Source organism: Rosa rugosa, chromosome 5, assembly GCF_958449725.1.
Source record: "Rosa rugosa chromosome 5, drRosRugo1.1, whole genome shotgun sequence".
NCBI lineage: Eukaryota > Viridiplantae > Streptophyta > Magnoliopsida > Rosales > Rosaceae > Rosa > Rosa rugosa.
The window spans coordinates 55,628,627-55,648,595 of record NC_084824.1 but is presented as its reverse complement, the minus strand read 5'-3'; the positions used below and the strand labels follow the sequence as shown (position 1 = coordinate 55,648,595).

The 19,969-nt window shown below is 43.3% G+C and overlaps 2 protein-coding genes across 2 annotated transcripts; both read right to left on the bottom strand.

Moving 5' to 3' along the window:
* Nucleotides 1–387: 387 nt before the first annotated feature.
* LOC133711944 (uncharacterized) lies at nt 388–816 on the bottom strand. The gene has a single exon (XM_062138011.1). The coding sequence runs from the start codon at nt 814–816 to the stop codon at nt 388–390; it is 429 nt and encodes a 142-aa protein (XP_061993995.1).
* A 15,915-nt stretch (nt 817–16,731) lies between these two features.
* LOC133708206 (polyketide synthase 1-like) lies at nt 16,732–18,148 on the bottom strand. The gene is made up of 2 exons (XM_062133657.1): nt 17,971–18,148; nt 16,732–17,818 (listed from the first exon to the last, which is right to left on the bottom strand). The coding sequence occupies exons 1-2, from the start codon at nt 18,146–18,148 to the stop codon at nt 16,821–16,823; spliced, it is 1,176 nt and encodes a 391-aa protein (XP_061989641.1). The 3' UTR covers nt 16,732–16,820.
* Nucleotides 18,149–19,969: the final 1,821 nt, after the last annotated feature.

Below are 19,969 nucleotides of genomic sequence, written 5' to 3'. Positions count from 1 at the left end.
ATTGGTGTTGTGTCCGGCATTGTTGTGGTAATAACAGTACATACATTTATCCCGCTGAGTGAGCTTACTCTTTGGGAATTTTCGGGGTGGAGGCCCGGGTATCTCGTCCTTGTTCTTGTTCCAGATAGTCTCGTATGAGGCATTCAGAATAGTGAAGACTTCATACCTGGATGGGGGTGTGGCCTTGGGGTACTGTTGCTGTGACCTCTCCTCCCAGTGATAAACCTTGTTAGAGTACTCGCTGGCCCTACTAGATGATTCTTTGCCTCGTTTACTCACGGGATAAGGTGATCTGTTACTGTCTTGATTCCACTGTCTTTTCTTGGGCTCATCCCTAGCCACCAGGGTCGAGGTTTGTGCAGTTTCCTTCCTCCCCTTAATCTTGGCCTAGCTGATGTTGCCGTATATTTCGAACTCCGTCTGGGCATGTCTTATCGCAGTGACCATTAGTTCATCGTAGCTTGCAGGAGGATGATGATTGATCTCATAAAGGAAGCTCCCGGGCCTGCAGCTCTGCCTGAACGCCATCTCTGCTAGCTCTTTGTTGAGGTCCCGACACTTAGCTGTAGCTGACTGCCACCTGTTGACGAAAGATTTCAATGTTTCACTTTCTTCTTGCTGTATCTTTAATAACCTCGTAGGTGTGTGGAACCCGTCAGTACCCAGAATGAAACGAGCTACAAATTTATCTTTAAGCTCTTTGAAAGATCCCACCGAGCCGGCCGGCAGCTCGTAGAACCAACTTAGAGCCTCCCCGGAGAGTGTCTCCTGAAACATGTTGCAGCAGACCTCATTCGAGTACCCCTTCAAGCTCATTTGTGAGCGAAAGGCTTGCAAGTGTTAGTATGGGTCGCTGGTCCCTTTGTAATCCATTTTCAGCGATTTGGTGGCATCAGAACGGACTGCGTTCCGCACCGCGGGTGTAAAGAGTCCAGGTCTGTCCTCAAAGGTGGTTAGAGGGCGCCATGCTTCTTGGTTCTCGCTCGCTTCAACCTTTTCCTGGAGGGCTGCTAATAACTGGCTCATTTGAATGAGGAGTACAGCGTTGGGGCCGATTACCGGTGATTCGACTTGCGTCACTCCGGGTGGGGGAGGTGGTAGCAATTTTCTTAGGCTTTCCGGGTGAAGCTCGATAGGCATATGTATCACTCGCAGGCCTATTGCATTTACTTGGGATGGCCCCGCCCTAGTAGCTCCGGTATGTGTCTCCGGTATGATAGGCTGTGACGCCTTAGTAAGAGCTTGAGTAAGGGCTTCATTCTGCTAGTGTGTCTTGTCTAGTGCACGGGCCTTTGTTGCGAGAGGAGGCTCGTCTCCCGATCAATCTGTTGCTGCTCCCGGTCAAGTCAACTTTGTTCTCGGAAAGCCTCAATCTCGGCTAGCATAGGCTCCATTTCTGAAACCGGGCCGATAGGATCTCGGGTCGGTGTTGAGTTTCTGCCTTCCACCGGGCTCATGGATCCCCACCCGTGAGTCTCGATTCCAACATTGGGTACCTCGGCAGTGGAGGTGCTGGGTGTGAAGATAAGTTCCCGGGCAACATTCCTAGCAATCTCCACTGCCTCGTCTTGTTCAACCATGGTATTGAGTGGGTGGTGTTACACGTATTCCCACAGACAGCGCCAATATTTCTGCTAGTTTCTCCGGTGTAGCCTGATAGAATGCAATACCCCCAGGTGGATATGAAGATGGTTCCGAGACCCTGTATGTAAGGCTATGTATGTAATTTGACAGAGTAATGGTAAGAGAAAGAAGTTATTACTCTTGTGAAGGTGGTTGAGCTTTGTTTATATACTCTCAGCAAGGGAAGGGTTTTTCCATATCTTCGATTTGGGATGCAGTTCCCCTATTGCTAGGTTCTGATAAGCAATTCTGATGTATACTTTGGAGAGCCCTGCCGGGCTGAGCGTTGCTCTAAATCGCCCAAGGTGCCGTCCATTGTGGACACCACCCTGGCTGGGTATTGATCCGGGCACTGAACCTGGCATTTGGGTGGACCTACGGGGTCTGGTATTGGTATGAAAACCTTGTGACAGTCTAAAGTATGTGCTGGTATGTACACTAGGTTGGAAGAGCAAGTGGCAACCTTGGCGAGACAAATGAAGAGCCTTACTCCTCTGTTAAACCAGGCTGTAATAGAGACATGTACGTTGTGTTCAAGTATTGCACATAGCTTAGGGTTGACTATGTCTTTCAAAGTTTAAGGTTCAACTTTCATATTTTTGTGATAAGTTATTATCATAAATGGTACCTAGATTTATCCTTCATCTTATTGATGGTACCTGATTCAATTTTGATCACAACCAGTACATGAACTCTTTGATTTCACTTTAAATTGTACCAATCACTAACTTCCGTTAATATTTTGTTAAAAATGGCATGTATCTTGCGTGTGACTCATTTATGAAAGATAATGTAAAATCATTCATTTTCAGTAATATTAAAAAGAAAATCTTTTATTTTCAATTAAAATAGAATAATAAGGAAAAAAAAATAATTAAGAAAGTAAATGGTTTTCAAAAAGAAAAAGTGATCTAGACAAAAACCTTTTCTTGAGGGAAAGAGGTCAGACCTTGAATTGAAATTCAGCAAGCAATACAAAAATGACTCACTCCTCTCGGATGGTCAAAAAGAGTCACTTTACAGAGTACAAAAACCTACTCTAGAACTAGAACAAAGTCCCAATAGCCCTAGTACACCCACCTTTTGGAAAGTCCATGCACTTTTATTCAGCAAAAAAACCTAATACTCCGAAGAAGAATAAATTGGATCAACAGAGTTACTAGATCTTTTGCGACCTATTCTCTCAAAAAGAGATAAAACCAGTCATACCACCCTTCAACAAGAAGGAAGTATCGTCATATTCCTTTTAAATAAAAAAGAAATAAAGACCAAAACAACCAAGCCACCAGCACAATCCAACACAACCTAATAGAAACCCTAGCCCAATGAAGGAAGGATTCCACCAAAGTTTCAAGAAATTCCAGCCGTCGCCAATGAAATCGCCGCCACCGCTATAGACACCCCGACATCTGCCACTAGAGCTAGAAGAAACCAACTGTAAAGCCCGACCGCCAGCAATCAGAACTAACCCAGCCGCTGTTGCTAATCTGTCCCAAAGCACCATGATTTCTGGCCTCCACAACCTCCAACTTGCTCCAAGGATCTGCACTGTTTGAGCACTCAGAGGCTAAAACATTGCTGGGCATCGATCACGATCTTTCACAGATAGCCGGCCCCCCTAGAGTTTTCCTCCACCAATCCATATCCGATCAAACACCAGATCACCTCCACCATCTTCAAGCTTGAGGAGGGGAACAGATACACCACCACCTACAGGTAGGAAATTTCGTCAGAGAAACCAGCCGGCCCCACCAAGGAGTGGATCACAAAGGAGGGAGAACCCATCCTTCATGATCGTAGGTACAACGCCGCCGCCTGCCAAAGAAGGAGGAAGGCGAGAAAACTCTCTCGCGAGAGGTAGAAAGGTAGGCATTTTTTCTGTTTTAGATTTTATCCAAGGCAAAAACCGTGAACAAATTCATATTCAAAATGAACGCAGATCAATTTTTCTATTTTCGTTTCTACTTTTAATTGAACTTTAGTTTTATTAACATATATATTGATCAAAATATTATTTAGAATTTTCAAATAGATAAAATTATTTAACTGAGGTATTTTTGTCAAATTAATGGAAAATTGATTATTATGTACTATTTAATTGAAAATTAACGGAAGTTAGTGGTCGGTACTATTTAAAATGAAATCGAAGAGTTCAGGTACTGGTTGTGATCAAAATTGATTATTAGGTATTATCGATAAAATGAAAGATAAATTCAATACTATCTATGATAATAACCTTTTGTGACTGATATCATCTAAATATCTCAAATTTTGAATGATCCATCTTGAATTGCTGAACTCCATCATCTTGACCTCGAGCTGAAAATTTCTAATTCTTTTATATTGTTTGAACTAGCTAGATAGTTAGTAATTACTAATTAAGTAATTAACCGATAGTACAAGTTGTTCCAAAGGGCCCCAAGAAGATTCAAAACACACACAAGGTCAGTATCCGTTGCCATTGATCTCATATAGACCTCCAACTCCAGCTGCAGCTTGAGGTATAAATAAGTTTCTAGTGTATAGCCTTGTGCGATTGATTAGACAGAGCACCACACATAAATAAATTTTCTGATGACCATCTATATATTAAAGTTAAAAAGGGGATGAGGTACAAATAAATAGGGAGTTTTAGATAAAAATATGATCTCTCAAGAGAGAAAACAAAAATATACCGAATAAGCTAAAAAAGTTAGCTAGGGGATGTTGAAACACCCACACAACTCAAAGCTAGGGGAGCCATTACATTAAAAAATAACCGCCTATCACTCGCTAGAACTAAATATTGTAGAGATAATGGTGTGACCGACTAGCCAAAACCACTGCCAAATAAACAATACATGAAGAGCATAACGCCCAAACAATAAAAATTAAAGATGAAGAAGAAACATGTATTGGAACCCAAAAGAAGAGCTATAAAGACAGTAACGCCCTAAGAGAGACCACAAACAATAAAAAATAAAGATGAAGAAGAAAACGTACAATTTGGAACCCAAAAAAAGTGCCTAGAACAAACAAAATCAATGAATTACTCTGTAAAAAAACGTATAGAAAAACATTAGAAGAAATTCAGGGTTAAAGATAGAAAACTCATGCCTAGAACCATTTAGTCTAGCGACATAGAGACCTCAGTGGGAGGTCGTGAGTTCAACGGAAGACTAATTGTCATTATAATTCTCTATTGTTGATGTAACAAGAATATAAAAATAGGTAAGCACTCACTCGCAAAGAATACATAGCAGAAACCCTAGGCGGCCTCTCTTGCCGCACTAAAACCCTAGCCTAATGCCGACCCCTTTTGTCGCTGTCATCCATCGTTTTCCGATCCCGTCCCACATAGTTTTCGCTCCTTTATCACAATTTCTAGATCTCCTCTCCAACTTTGTCATGTCAAACATTGATTCGGTTACCAAAAGCTTTGCTACCTCACTTGCTATTGCTACCAATGAGGGAGCACAACGCAACTCCCAGTCCTATCTTCTGGCAAGACCTCTGACACCAAAACCAACAACTGCCATGGACTTGAAACGGCATTTCCGCTGGATTTGGGTTTTGAACAAGGGCATCAATGTTCAACAGCGCACTCCTGATCGCTTTCTATTCTCATTTTGTCACGCCCTGAATTTCGAATAAAGATATTCGAATCCGAAACGCGAAAAAATAACAATCACAATAAGACACTTAGAAAAAATTTCATTTAAACTAAGCAACTAAACAAATTATGCTCACAGTGTCAATACCGACTCGTTCTTTAGAGTCACATATTACACTACCGAAAGTTTACAAATTAAACTGAATAACAATTCAATAAGTAAACGCACCCATCACACTCACTACACAACGGAAGACTAAAACCAAAGCACCCTACTACGTCCAAGCTACGACAGCAACAACACCTCAGCTTCGACGACTGCTACTCTGACCTGCACAATAAACCCTACACCATGAAATAGTGCACCGGGTTGAAATACCGCCAAGCACGTCTACTGGACGCTGCTTCCTGCTATAACCAGCGGGGGGATATCCGCCAACGGCGGATCCCGAGGCCACGCCTCACTCTGACAACGACCGCCACGCGGCGTTACGGTCAGACCGTCCCTACGGGACACGGGGACTTGTCAACAGTCTACGACGGCCCTGATCAGGTACGTTGACCCCCGTCACTGGGTACTAAGATTGGGCTCGCTACCCAACACCCTCTGCTCCGTGCAGCTCCCTCAACAAACAATTTACCGACCATCCGGAGGTCTATCTTAGCCGGGGAGTGGGGGACTCCCTGGGGGGCCTAGCAGGGGCCCACCCGAAAGGGTATAAAGCGTTTGCTCAGTAAATCCATGGTTGACAACGCACTGACGCTAATTATGCTGTTGCAAGTCTAGCGGAAGATAACGCTTAAAACCGCCGAACAACTCCCCAACCAAGATTGCCCTCCTTGACTGGGGACTTGGGGGACTTGTACATACATATACATTGACAAGCATAATTAGCTATAATGGGCTACGCTCATTGTACCGCCAGAGGTACTTATTCCCGCCAAAGGAATAGCCTACAGATACACCGCCAGGCGAGCTACCGCCTGAGCTTCGGATCACCCCCAGATCATTGTCGACGCGCCGCCACGCGCCGTGTCAAGATAGCATCAGAAGCTCCTAAAGCTGAGAACTGAAGCACATCAGTCCCACATCGAAAACAAGGAGAAGATCAGCCTTCTCCTCACCTATAAAAGGTTCTCTCCTCTCTCCTCATTAATTACGCATTTAATACTTACCTACTGTTACTTTGTCAACATAAATACATTGACTAACTTAGGCATCGGAGAGTTGAAGACCGCCCAGCGCGGTCTCCCTCTGACGCCCTCTGTATTTTACTTGACAGGTAGCGGAAGCTTTGAGAACATCACAAGTATCGGTCCGCCCATCGGACCAGCGTTAGTAAAAGTTCAGCGGTAGCAATAAGGTTAAAAAAAACTCTTGAACGATCTGGGTATCCAGTTCATACATTCTACCCCTACTATGCTCAGTCTAACGGCCAACCTGAGGCCAGCAATAAGGTTATTATCACTCTCCTAAAGAAGATGCTTGAAAAAAACCCTCGTGAATGGCATAATACACTCTACGAGACACTTTGGGCCTATCGTACATCTAAGCACAATCATGCTGCAACAACCCTCTACGCTTTGATGTTTGGCCATGATGTTGTTTTGTCGCTGGAAATCATTCTCTGTGAGTGTAGGAACAACACCAACTCATTGGCGAGGATTATGTCCAGGCCATGTGGCAGGAACATGAAGATCTCAGCGAGAAGAGCTTAGAAGCCTTGGATAATTTAGTCATGGAAAAAAGGAGAGTGGCTCGGACCAATGATAAGAGCACACGTGGCCACAGCTACAAGGATGGTGAATTGGTTTGGAAGACTGTCCTCCTAGTAGGTGAGAAGATTAAAGGACGAGGCAAGTGGACCCAAGATGGGAAGCCCCTTATGTTATTCACAAGATCTTGGAAAAAGGGGCTTTTTATCTCAAGGACTTAGACGGCGATATTTATCGCAATCCCATCAATGGCAGATACTTGAAAAAGTATTATCCCAGTGTTTGGGAATTCAAGGACCCGCCAACTACTCCTTCGCCAAGGTCAGGGGGCAAACTTAGTCTTGCCACGCTCGCTCACACTACAACAATTATGAGCAAAGGCCACGTTTGTTTTGCCACGGATTAAACAATTGTTGGAGCTTTCACTGTTTGGAGTGGGATGTAGTTGGTATCTAGTATTGGGATCCCGTTCACCTGGTCAGCTACTGACCAGGGATAATTTGGTCACTTACCGTCTGATTTCAATCGGACGGTTGACAGCTAAGTGATGAGATTTGGGATGAGAGCTGTCAACCGTCTGATTTCAATCGGACGGTAAATGACCAAATCAACCCTGGTCAGTAGCTGACCAGGTGATCAGATCTGTCTAGTATTGTGGGTGAGACATTGTCCCAGGATTGCTTATAATCGTGGTCAGTAAATTTTTTAATATTTTGTTGTTGTACTTTAATCTGACAATGCCCATTGAAAATTAAGTATATTCGTTTCATTTTCTCTCATCCCTCTCCTCTCTCTTCAAGCCTCCCACACTTGCATCTTCTTCGCTTCTCCTTGAAGGCTTTAACTCACTGAAGTCATCAATCCATCATCAAGTGAATCAATCCTCTACATTATATCTGTAAAAGGGATCAAGAGGCGTCTCAACCATTTGTCGTCGGCTTGCGCGACATGATCATGGCCACCGTGATGTATGGAAAACTGAATCTGAGGAAGAAGGTCCTGCCGGCCGTGGTTGCCCGTCAGCGGAAGCCATGTCGCCAAAAGGATGGAGTGTTCATGTATTTTGAGGACAGCGCTCAACCCCAAGGGAGAGATGAAAGGATCGACTATTAATGGGTCGATTGGAAAGGAGTGAGGGGATCGATATTCTCTGGCTCAGAATTGCAAGTGCTGCCAATGTATCAAGATACACTACTTTCAAAAATTGACACAAGAAAAGAATCTCATTAGGTTTTAACATAAAAAAATCAATTATATTTGAAACGCACACAATTAAGGACTCTGAATGAACCTCCAGCTTACCATCTGATTCAGATCTAGACAGAGAACAAAGCCACCGCCAGTCAATGCTCTTAGATTGATCCTCGTTAGAGGCAACGGAGAGAGCTCGTACATCCTGGTGAAAGGAACCCGACGAAGAATCATGAACCAGTACCCACAACTGTTACCCAGAACCAAAGCATACAGATTTGACGAGAAGAAGAAAAAGCCATAGACAGATCGAGAAGGAGGGAGAATTACCCATCCGTGGTGAGTGAATTTGGTTTGCTCAGAGCAAAAGAATCTGAGCTCGAATTTGGTTTCTTCGACGAGGAAGAGATGCAGACGAGAGAGGGGGGTCAACTAAAATAATAGAGGCAATTTTATCGGCCAACCTAGAGTGCGAATTGGTGTGGGAAAAAAAGTGGGAAATTTAACTTTTGGCAAAAAAATTTTGGCGGGGCAGCAGAAGTTTGGAGAAGTTTGCTCCTGTTTTTTTCTTGTCGTTCTCATAAGCTTATTAGGACACGTTGACAAAAATGTGTCCTTATTGAGTGTCCTTATATGTGGTTTTTGTAGTAGTGACCTCAGCTGGAGTTTTCTCTTCCTTGAAGAGCTCATCTCCACCGCCTTGCCCTTCTTCTGTGTATACCATCTCCCTTCTTTGATGGAGGACGTCAACACTGGCGGAATGTAAGGTCTGGTTAAAACCCCTTGCCGCTTATCCGTCTGCCCTTCTTCCCTCGCGGTTTTCAACTTTTTGAATAAGTTTGAGTCCCTTGGAGAAGGAGTTTCTGAACCACTGTGCACTCTTGGGCTGCATGGTTGGAAGTTTCTAGAAGATGATACTAACCTTATTGGCGGCAGAGATCCAAAGTGGACAGTCTGGGATGTTTCCTCATGCAGCGCTTGAGTGTCACATTCTTCCTTGCACCGCGAGCATAGGACGATGGGTAAACGAGTCTTGGATTCCCGCTTCACGGCTTTGTCTCCAGCCCTTTTCAAATCCTTAGCTGCGTGGTCTGGACTTTAATTCTGCTGATCTTTTTCACCCCATGCCACGTTCACCATGTTGATGCCGATATCTGGGAAGGGGTCTAGGTCCACCAACGCTGCTGCTGTTGTCGGCGCTTCTACTTGCAAACTACCGTTATTTAACCAGATTTGGATTTGATCCTTCAGCTTAACACAATCGGTTGTATTATGATTCCACATATTATGAAGTTTACAGTATTTCTTCCCCCTTAGCTGTTCTGGTTTGGGAAATGGGCCGAAGTCGGTTTTCACTATCTTCGCGGCGATCATTTCATCCAAGATTTCATGTGCTTTGTTTGCGTCGTAAGTATAACTTGCGAACTCTGGTTTGGTGAAAACCACCGACTTGAGCTTCACCGGCTCTTTGCACAACTTCAGTTGCTTTAGCGTTGAAGCCTTTTTCCCGGTGAGTTCCAGCGCAGCTATCTCGTCTTCTTCAGACTCGTCAGTCTCTGCTGTACTAGATTCCTCACTCTTGTAGTAAGGATCAAAGGAACTGGATTGATGGCTGAGCGCAGCCACTGTTCGGCGTTTCCCTGGGATGTATGTCCCCTTCGAGGCGTTCTTCATAGCGTCCATCTCCCTGAGCAAGTGCTCGAAACTTCCTACTTCTGTGATCAGTTCCCCCATGGAATTGAACATGCTTCCATGTTGTTTTTTGCGTTGGCGGGGCTCTAAGCCTTTGATTGCCAACTTCACCAGTTCTTTCTCCAGCAGAATCACGTTCAACTTTTCTTTCTGGATCTGAAAGCGCTGAGTGACAGCGGATTCGGTTGGCTACTGAGCCATCTGAGTGAGTGAAGCCAGATCTACTTCCGACTCGATAGTCCCGAAGGTTTCCTTGAACAGCTTCTCTATCGCGGGCCAACTCGCAACTGATCCCGGTTGTAGCTTAGTAAACCAGGTGAAGGCAGACCCCGACAAAGAAGTAGCGAAGATGTTACACTTCAGATTGTCATCGTTCTGGTACTGGCCGCACTGTACTCGAAACCTGACCAAATGGGCCGCGGCACTTTCGACTTCCTCTCCCGAGAAAGTAGAGAACGTAATGTTCTTATATCCCCTAGGATAAGGTGTCTGTGTAATATGCGGTGGGAAGGGCCCCTGGTAGGCCTCCTCCAGGTTAGGCCTCTAGTTCGCGGCCCTGATCATCTCTTCTACTTCCTCTCTTCTTATGAACCCCATATCGGGAGGAGGAGGAGCATAAACTTCTGTTTCGCCAGCTGACCGGGTCAAAGGTTGCATTGACCTGAGAGGTGACGCCTGTATCAGCGGTGGCGCCTGGTTAACCAAAGATACGCCGCCTCCATGGGTTATTTTGGGTTGGATTGACGTCTGCGACGTAAAACCCGCTGCTGGCTGACCCTTTGTGGCTGCGGTGACCTTCGCTGGACTTCCAACCTGGTCGATACCATAATGGCTCGCTGGAGGCTGATCTTGGTACACGTATTCATGTCCGTCGCTGTCATATTGGGCAGCTATGACAGGCTCGAGGGAGGTCCCTTCACTGATCTTTAAAGTCCCACTCCCTTGCATCACTGACTATGCGAGCTTATCCTTTCCACCACTTATCAGAGTATTTGCCGCGCCCCTGGTTGACGCGGCATTTGTAGCTGACCCGGGGGTAACCGCGTTGCTACCGCTAGCTTTTTCTCGAGCATTTGGCGGTATGTACTTGCCAAACCCTGAGGGTTGACCAAGCGAACCAAGGATGGCATTAGGATCTCCCAGAGCTTTATTCAGAACCTCTTTAGCCTGGTCCAATTCAGCCTTTTGCATGGCAACTTGGGTCGCAAGGTTGGACCCCTCATTGCGAATAACTGCCAATTCTGATGCAGTATGCTTCGCTTGGCTCGCGATGTCAGCAGAGATGCGTTTGCTCTGGGCAGCCTGACCGTTCATCATATCCACGAGCTCCTTGTGGTACTCTTCGTTTTGCGTGTGGATATTTTCCAAATGTCCCTGTATTTGCCGCGACATTACATCGAGCTTTTGAACCGAAATCGAAAGCTCATCAAGCCTCCGATGATCTTCTGCGAAAGCTTTTTTCATCTTTTCATTGTATGCAGCAGTATTCTGTTGAAAGATAGCAAGCCGCTCCTCAATGCTCACATTCTCTGGGACGAGAATGGGCACAAAGTCAACTGTTCTCACCTCGTCTTCAACCGTTTTGGTGGTATCAGACGCTCCTCCGGCCTCATTAGGTTGGGTGGTGGGAACTTTCTCGCCCTCGGGCCGTTGATTTTTTCCTTGCTCAGTTGACATCTCGGTCGATGGCGAATGGAGAGAAAATCTTTGGATTACCTGTTCGTCAGAAAGACCACGACAATCCGCACGCGAGTGCGGTTTGTAACTGGAGGTCTTGTGTTTTGGACAATTAGCGTAAACCTTTTGGTATGGGTTTGCGCTTGACTTCTAATGGCTTCTGGAAGTCTGAATTGAATAAGTAGCTGAATTCAATAAGACCTTGTGAATCAAGGTTTAGACATGCGGCCCAAGTATAGTCGCCTAGACACAAATTTTCTTTCAAATCCTTTGGGCAACCATACTGAAATGGCCAGGTGGGGGAGGGCGAACAAGAGAGGCAGAATCCATTTTGGCATGAGCTACTCCCACATAGTGGTTTAGACCCATTTGCACGCACTTCTGGATTCAATAACCTGTCATGAACGTTGTCCCCTTTCTAGACACCATTTCACATAGGCTATACTTACTAAGATGAGAAAGGTCATAAGTGTGAAGACAGTTCAACAAGTGTTAATAAAAGCCGCCCTTAACCTTAAGAGTCTCTGTCAAATACTCTGCCCTCAACTAATGGCTGCGAAGAAACGCTATGCAGTAGGTCCCACTGGGCGTGCCAAAATGTTTGGCTCCAATTTTGCGCAGCTGGTCAACAGTCTCTTTTCTTGCGTGGGCGTGCCAGCACCGTTCGGGTGCGGTCGTCGAGGGTGTCCCTTGACCTGACTTCTGTTCAGCGATTGAGGACGAGGAGAGCACCAACCTCGTAACAGGATTCTTTGTGCCTCGTGGTGAGGACTTTGCTGCAGTTTCTTCTTGTCACACAATCGATACTCAATATTGTAGATTGAGCAGAGCGAAATCACCGGGAAGTGGGGAGAACTTGCTAAAGCGTGACTTTAGCTTGGCTGGTTCCATAACCGTTGTGGTCGGGTACTACAGTCGGCTCCCGAGGAGACTAGGACCGAAGCACGTTGACAGAAGGTTTGGTGGCACTGACAGTCGGCTCCTGAGGATTCTGGGACTGGAGTGTGGTCACCGGTAAGAGAAGGAGAGGGGTTGCTCTGGAGAGGCTTGGATAATCTTAGAGATTGTTGTTGATGAATTGTGTGTTATGTTGTTTCATTTTAGCCTCTATATATAGGCTACCATGCCAAAGTGGTTGGCCTTAAACAAATCATGATAATGGAGCACTAATGGAGATAATGGAGCACTAAATGGAGATAGTGGAGCACTAAATGGTAGTGGAGCACTAGGTGGAGGTAGTGGAGCACTAAATGGAGGTGGAGCACTAAGTGGAGGTAGTGGAGCACTAAGTGGAGGTAGTGGAGCACTAAATGGAGATAGTGGAAATAGTAAATGGAGATAATGGATTTATGGTTCAAACACAATTGATAGTCTGTAGTTAGTAAATATCGTGTCCATCCCATAAATGAAGGCAAGAAATAAAAAAGCACTTTTGATTCTAAAAATTTAGAGTTGCTTCAATAAGAGGAACAAATAATCCAAATACATATATACCCCTATTGAAAAAGTGGGAATATATTTTCACACCTTCTCATGTAGAAACTAAGAGTACTAGGTTGATAGTACTGCAATGAAAGGTGACTTCATTAATACTTTGCAACAGAAAGTCTAGTAAGACAAATGATGTAAACTAGTAAATACACTCTTATATCTCAGATGTTATGCCTCCTTTTTTTGGGTTACGGAGATCTTATTATATAGGACTAAATTCAGTTTACTTTCTCAAACTTTGGGTCGAAAATCAGTTTGGTCCCTGATTTTTTTTTTTAATCACGATGATCCGTGCACTTCTAATTTCCACCACCCGCGTCTAAATTTCAAATTTGGCTCCAATCATGAGTTCATTTGCTGAGTTGGCATGGAGCCGACAGCATGGCCTCACATTTCAACCTTTGACCCTCCAAGAAGGGTAAATTCTCAAAATAACCTTTGGGCTAAATTCACAAAAAAATAAATAAATAAAGAACCCTATGCGTCGTTCTTCTTCTACTACACCCAGTTTGCCTATACTTCGTGCTTTTTCTGCTCACCCAAAAAAAAAAAAAATCATTTTGCTTCTTCTGCTTCATTTTATGAGGTCGTTGGAAAGGCGGGTTAAGTTGTTGGCTGACCATCTAAGGGTAACGGAGCCGGTGGGTGTCCAAATCAATTCTAGGTATCAAAAGTGTTGGCGCGTGAGATCGCTTCCAGGCGTCGTTAGACAAAGTGTAGGTTGGGTTTGACTCATTGGAGACTGGGGAGCACGATGGTGTGGAGGAGAGAGAGAATTTCAGATTTACTTCCTCTCTCCTCAAACTCTCTCTCACTCACATACAGAATCCCAGAAGCAAAATTGCTTCACATTTCCCTAAAACCTTCTTCTCTCTCTCAACGGTCAAGTTCATATCGGCTGTCCAATCTGTCAAGGTTTCGTTCTGGCCAGTATTAGGTACTCTTCTTGCTTCCCAGTTTGTGTTTTTGTTGGTTATTCTTGTTGCTGGGCTGTTCTTGTTCTTAATGGTTGGAGGATTTGAGATGATTGGGCTCAAAATGGAGTACTCTTCGCCTTATTTTGTTGGGCTGTTTGTCGAGTGTGGACTGGGATTTTGGGGTTTTGCAGCTCTGTTTCGGAGGTGGGTTTAGATAGGGCTACTGATGACTGGAGGAATTGGAAGAGTTTGGCAATTGTGGTGAAGATTGTGCTATTTTCAACGGCTCTTATGCTAGTATCAGCTTTGGAATTGTGTCGGGGCGTGCTGAGTGTGGACTGGTGTTGGAGGTGGTGGTGGAAGAGAAACTGTGAGAAATTCGGCCTCCACCACCGCGACCACATGGCGAGAGTTGAGATGGTAGATTGAAAAGCGAGGAGTCGTTGCTGGGTCCTCCAGTATCTAACCAAAGCTTCGGCAATTCTCCACCACCGCCGCCAATCTCCCATGTCTACTCTAATCTTTGCTAGGGAGCTTTCAGGGTTGGGCTTTTTTGTTGAGACAGAGAGAGAGAGGTGTAAGTTTATTTTCCTGCAAGTTTTTTTTAATCTTTTTATTTAAAAATGTCCATTTTGCCCTTCTTGTGGGCCATGTTGTCAGCTCCAACACTGCAAATGACGTCATGAATGGAACCAAATTTGAAATTTGGACGCAGGTGATAGAAATTAGAAGTGCATGGACAATCGTGATTAAAAAAAAAGATCATGGACCAAATTAATTTTCGACCCAAAATTTGAGGAAGTAAATTGAATTTAGTCCTAATAGATAGATTGATTGAACATTTATTCTAATTTTTTTTTTTTATTCTAATTTGATTTTGGATATGATGGATCTCTGGGTTGTTTTGTGTATTTATATAAAAATCTTTTTGACTTGAAGTGACCTTTACTTGTACCACAACACATTTTCCAATGGGAAAACATCACAAACCATGCATCAACTTTAGGCATTTCTACACTTTGGTTTACCAACTTTCATAACTATCAGAATGGTGTATCAAGTTTGCTCTAATCTTTCATTTTGGTGTACGCCGTTAAATTTTCCGTTATCTTTACAAAAAAAAAAAAAAAAACTCAGAAATATGGGCTTTGTCAGTTTTTTTTTTTTTTTTTGTAAAGATAACGGAAAATTTAATGGCGTACACCACCAAAATGAAAGAGTGGAGCAAACTTGATACACCATTCTGATAGTTTCCAAAGTTCATACACCAAAGTGTAGAATCATCTATATTTCATACACCATATGTGAAGATATCCCTTTCCAAATTAATGAAATCAAAGCCTTTGGGGTCGGACTTTCAAGGTTATGAGGGGATGAAATCACCTGTCCCCAATAACCCTATCCCAACTCTGTCTCATGAATAAAAATTTGACACGTCATCACTAACCTAACACCATACTAACTCTGTTAACTCTCACTAAAAAATAAGTAAAAAAATTTTAAATAATATTTTTCTCTTTTTCTCTTTCTTTCTATTGATTCAAAGCCCAGATCTAGCCATCAAGCCATTCTGGCCAGAGAGCCTTCTTCAGCGACGTTGTTTTCTTCTTCTTCATCATCCTCTTCTTCATGGCCCGGGATGAAGAGGCTGGAGTTGGCTTTGCAGAGCTTTTCTTGGTTAAGGTTTTAGTTGTGGAGTTACGGTGGCTATGGTGGTTTCGGTGGTTGCTGCATTGACTGATGGTGTGGATCAGGATGGTGGGTCTTCCGAATGGAATAGCCAAAAATATATTTCTAGTAAATCGAATTCAGAGATTACAAAAGAAATCAGGTTTTGGCTCTTCTTCAAATCATTTTGGCTATTTCAGTATGTAATTATTCATCTTTAAAAACTCCTGACATTTGAATAAATGCCTCCTTTGCAGACACTAGCCAACCAAAATTCTATATTCTTCTTGTTTGCCACAGCGCATCTCTGTAGTGCATCCTCCTCTTCGTCGCCTTAAATCACTTTATCAGTTTCCTCCCATCGCAATCAATTTCCTCCTTAAGAGACGATGAACACAAATTGGGATGGGTTTCCAACTGGATTAAAACTTAAAATCCACAGCAAGGTTGTTGGAGTGATGGAACAAAGGGTGTTGAGTTTGTTGCACAGGTGTAGAGAGAAGAAAAGAAGAAGAATACGGATGGATAGGGAAGAGGAAGAGTTAGAGTCAAACAATAATCAATGAGTTTTATGTATTTTATTAAGAAAAAAGCTGAAAAGTAATAGACTTAACGGTGTTAATCTCTGTTAAGTTGATGGACATGTGTCACGATATAGGAGTAGTGACAAGGTTGGGATAGGGTTATTGGGGACATGTGATTTCCTCCCGGTTGTGAGGTCATTTCTTTACAACAACCCAATTTTTGAACCATTGGGTTTGATTTTGGTGTGAAAGAATATACATATTTGGTTTAGCAATTAATTATGAGACTGAAAAGGAATATCCCTCCAGCTTAGATGACATTATGAGAGTCAGGAAGCACAAGTCCTCTCAGGATGTAGAGGATGGGAATGACAAGTTGAATGAGCATGATATGATGAAGGCTAGCTAAAAAGCCTTTGTCTGGTAAACTAACTGACCTGGTCAATTCCTTACCATTGTATTTATTCTATCAAACAAAAGGAAAGAAAAAATAGTAATATGTCACATGAAATGGAAGCTTATATTATTGCATTATTTTATATAAGTGGCTACACTTTGTCAACATGAAAGTAAACACAGCAACAATTAAGCTTTTCCCATGATGCCCACACACACCTTTAAAAAAATAAATTACCATGACCAAAACCAAAACTAGCTATAAACTAATCATGCAAATCATTCATAATAGAATAGGGAGCATATGAAATGGATCAGCCCAGAACTTCAAGTTCAAGCAGTGACACCAACACTGTGAAGCACGACGGTCTCGACGGTGAGCCCAGGCCCAAACCCAAATAGAACTCCCCACTCCAGGCCCTCTCCAGTGGTCTTGTGCCCATTTGCTACAGACTTCCTCCTCACCTCGTCCAAAATAAAAAACACACAAGCACTGGACATGTTGCCGTATTCGGACAATATGTGCCTTGTGGCTTCTAACTTTTCGGGCTTCAAGGCCAATTTCGCCTCTACTTGGTCCAGAATTGCAGGGCCACCCGGGTGTGCAATCCAGAAAAGTGAGTTCCAGTCCGTGATGTTCAAAGGCTTGAAGGCCTCGTTGAGGCTCTTTTCGATGTTCTTCGAAATTAGCATGGGAACATTTTCGAGGAGGTGAAATGTGAGCCCAACTTCACGAAGATGCCCTTCAATGGCCCCATCACTATCAGGAAGGATAGTTTGAGCTGCCGAGACAACCTCAAACAAGGGCTTCTCAATCTCAGGCAGCGGGTCAGCCCCAACAATAATGGCCGCAGCACCGTCACCGAACAAGGCTTGGCCCACAAGACTATCGAGATGGGTGTCGCTAGGCCCACGGAAAGTGACGACAGTGATCTCGGAGCAAACAACGAGAACACGTGCTCCCCGATTGTTCTCAGCCAAGTCCTTGGCCAACCGGAGCACGGTGCCGCCGGCGAAACAACCTTGTTGGTACATCATGAGGCGCTTGACGGACGGGTGGAGGCCTAAAAGCTTGGTGAGCTGGTAATCGGCCCCGGGCATGTCAACACCACTGGTGGTACAAAAGACCAAGTGGGTGATTTTAGACTTGGGCTGACCCCATTCCTTAATGGCCTTGGTGGCAGCCTCTTTGCCCAACTTTGGAATTTCAGCAATCAGCATATCTTGTCTTGCATCAAGTGAAGGTGCCATGTACTCGCACATACTGGGATTCTCTTTCAAGATCTCTTCAGTCAAATACATGTAACGCTTCTTGATCATTGACTTGTCACCTGAAAATCACATATATATGGCAAGGATTGCATGCCAAATTATACATTAGGGTAATCTATTTATATGACTAATTCCAATTTGATGGCACAAAAGTTTTCTTTGGAAAGTAGAATGGACAAGAGAAATCAGTACGTGGCTAGCTACTACTTACACATGCGCTGGAATTTCTCCTTGAGCTCAACCTTGTGCTCACTTTTGGTTATACGAAAATAGTAGTCGGGATATATGCTCTGGTCGACACAATTGGGAGGAGTGGCTGTCCCGATGGCCAAGACGGTGGCCGGACCCTCAGCCCGTTGAGCCTTGCGGACTTCGTCAACGGTCACCATTTTGATATCGAAAAAAGGTCAAGGTGGGGAGGAAAAAGGAAGGATGGGGAATGTGTTATGTTGTAATGCAAAAATGTTAATATATAAAGTCTGAAGCAATGGGTTGTATTTATATAGAGCTGAGAAAGAGGGTTAAGAAGGAAAGGATGAGTAGGCAGGCTTTTGCAAGAACTCACCTAGATGTCAAACAAAGTTGTTATTATCTACAATATAAGATTTAGCTGTTGTTGCTGCAACTAGAATAAGACGTAAACATCAATCAGCTACCGCATTCGTTTCCAGCATTGAATTCTTTTCTGCAACAACATCAATCACCTAAATGTCAACTAAAAATGATACATAGATTATGAATAAAACCATTTTCTGCTACAAGCCATAGCTTGTGTTTCCGAGGATGCTAAGCTTAAACATCTATTAGATATCTCCCATAATAAGGGCCAGGGACCACAAATAACGTTGAAGGGAGTTTATACCCGAAACCTCCTATGAGATTATGGAAATGAAATCACTCAAACTCCTTTAATGCTAAAACAGGGACTTTAGCACTTTTTGGATTTTCAAAATATAAAATGTTGGGATTCTTAACTGGAGTAGTTTTCTCTTTTGTATGGATTTCATACAATTCTTCTGTTAAAGCTTCTAGACACTGAAGAATATGATTCTCATTATCTTCATAGAAAGCGCTGAGAATATTATCTAAAATAAGCTTCTGTTTGAAGGTTAAAACTCTATCTATTATGAATACAGGTTTCTGAAAAACCTTTAACAGCTTATTATGAACACTATTTCTTCTCAATGGAATAGGTTGATTTTACCCAAAAGGGTTTTGCCTGCTTTTTGGCAAAGCAGCAACCATCAACCATCAACGGACTTGATATGACTTTACCGTCTGCCATTTGAGACTGGCTAGCCGATCCTTTCTCTTGGGATCGATCAGTTGTGGTTGCTCCTTTCAGATGTAGCAGAAATTCATTTAAGAGTTTTTCTTCATCATTGGACTTAACAGACTGCACTTCATCTTGCCAAGCTGAATTGTTTTCTTTGGGATCTTGTTTGGGCAATCTAACCCTTTCAGTACCTTGACTCGTGTCTGGTTTGCTGTAGGATACTATGTACTGATAGCCTGGTCCATCATGCAAGGGTCCAATTGTTTTGTCACCACTCTTATATCTTTTCCAAATACTTTTTTCTTCAAGTTCTGGTATTTTGCTTCGCGGATTGCGTCTTTCATCTCTATTGAACATGGCCATTTCTCTTGTGAGCGCGTCAGGCAAATAATTCTTGTCACCTGCAACCATTTCAACGTCATACTCATATTGAGTTAAAAATATTTTCCATCTAAGAACTCTTCCCCTATCAACAGCATCAGTTAGTTTATAATTTTTGAAATTTTTAACTCTTTTAATGTTAGTTCTGACCAAAAACTTGTTCCTAAGAATGCTTTTGCACCCTTAATAGTTTTAAATAGAGCAAGGACTTCCTTGTCTCCTATTAAATAATTTAACTATGCAGGATTAAATTTTTCATATAACAATTTACAAATTTTCTCTTGATTTGTATCTGGTGTTGCTGCCAGAACAACTCCTACCAAGTAATAATCATTTGCATCAGTCTGCAAAATGATCAAATCACCCTATTCTGGTAACTGTAAAGGTGGCAGGTCTTTTGTTAACTCTTTAATCTTTCTGACAGTATTACTGTCATCCTTTGTGAAAGACCATTTTCTCTTCGAACTTGTTTTTGGTGAGAGAAGAGCAGTGAGTCCACTGACTTGAGGGATAAGATCTCTAGCAAAGTTAATGACTCCCAAAAATCTCATAA

Excerpts from the sequence above, each read along its gene's own strand:
- LOC133711944 (XM_062138011.1), bottom strand. The coding sequence starts at position 816 with ATGAGCTTGAAGGGGTACTCGAATGAGGTCTGCTGCAACATGTTTCAG.
- LOC133708206 (XM_062133657.1), bottom strand. The coding sequence starts at position 18,148 with ATGGTGACCGTTGACGAAGTCCGCAAGGCTCAACGGGCTGAGGGTCCG. Across the intron at positions 17,819-17,970 it reads GGAGAAATTCCAGCGCATGT|GTGACAAGTCAATGATCAAG; the intron begins GTAAGTAGTAGC and ends TGTGATTTTCAG.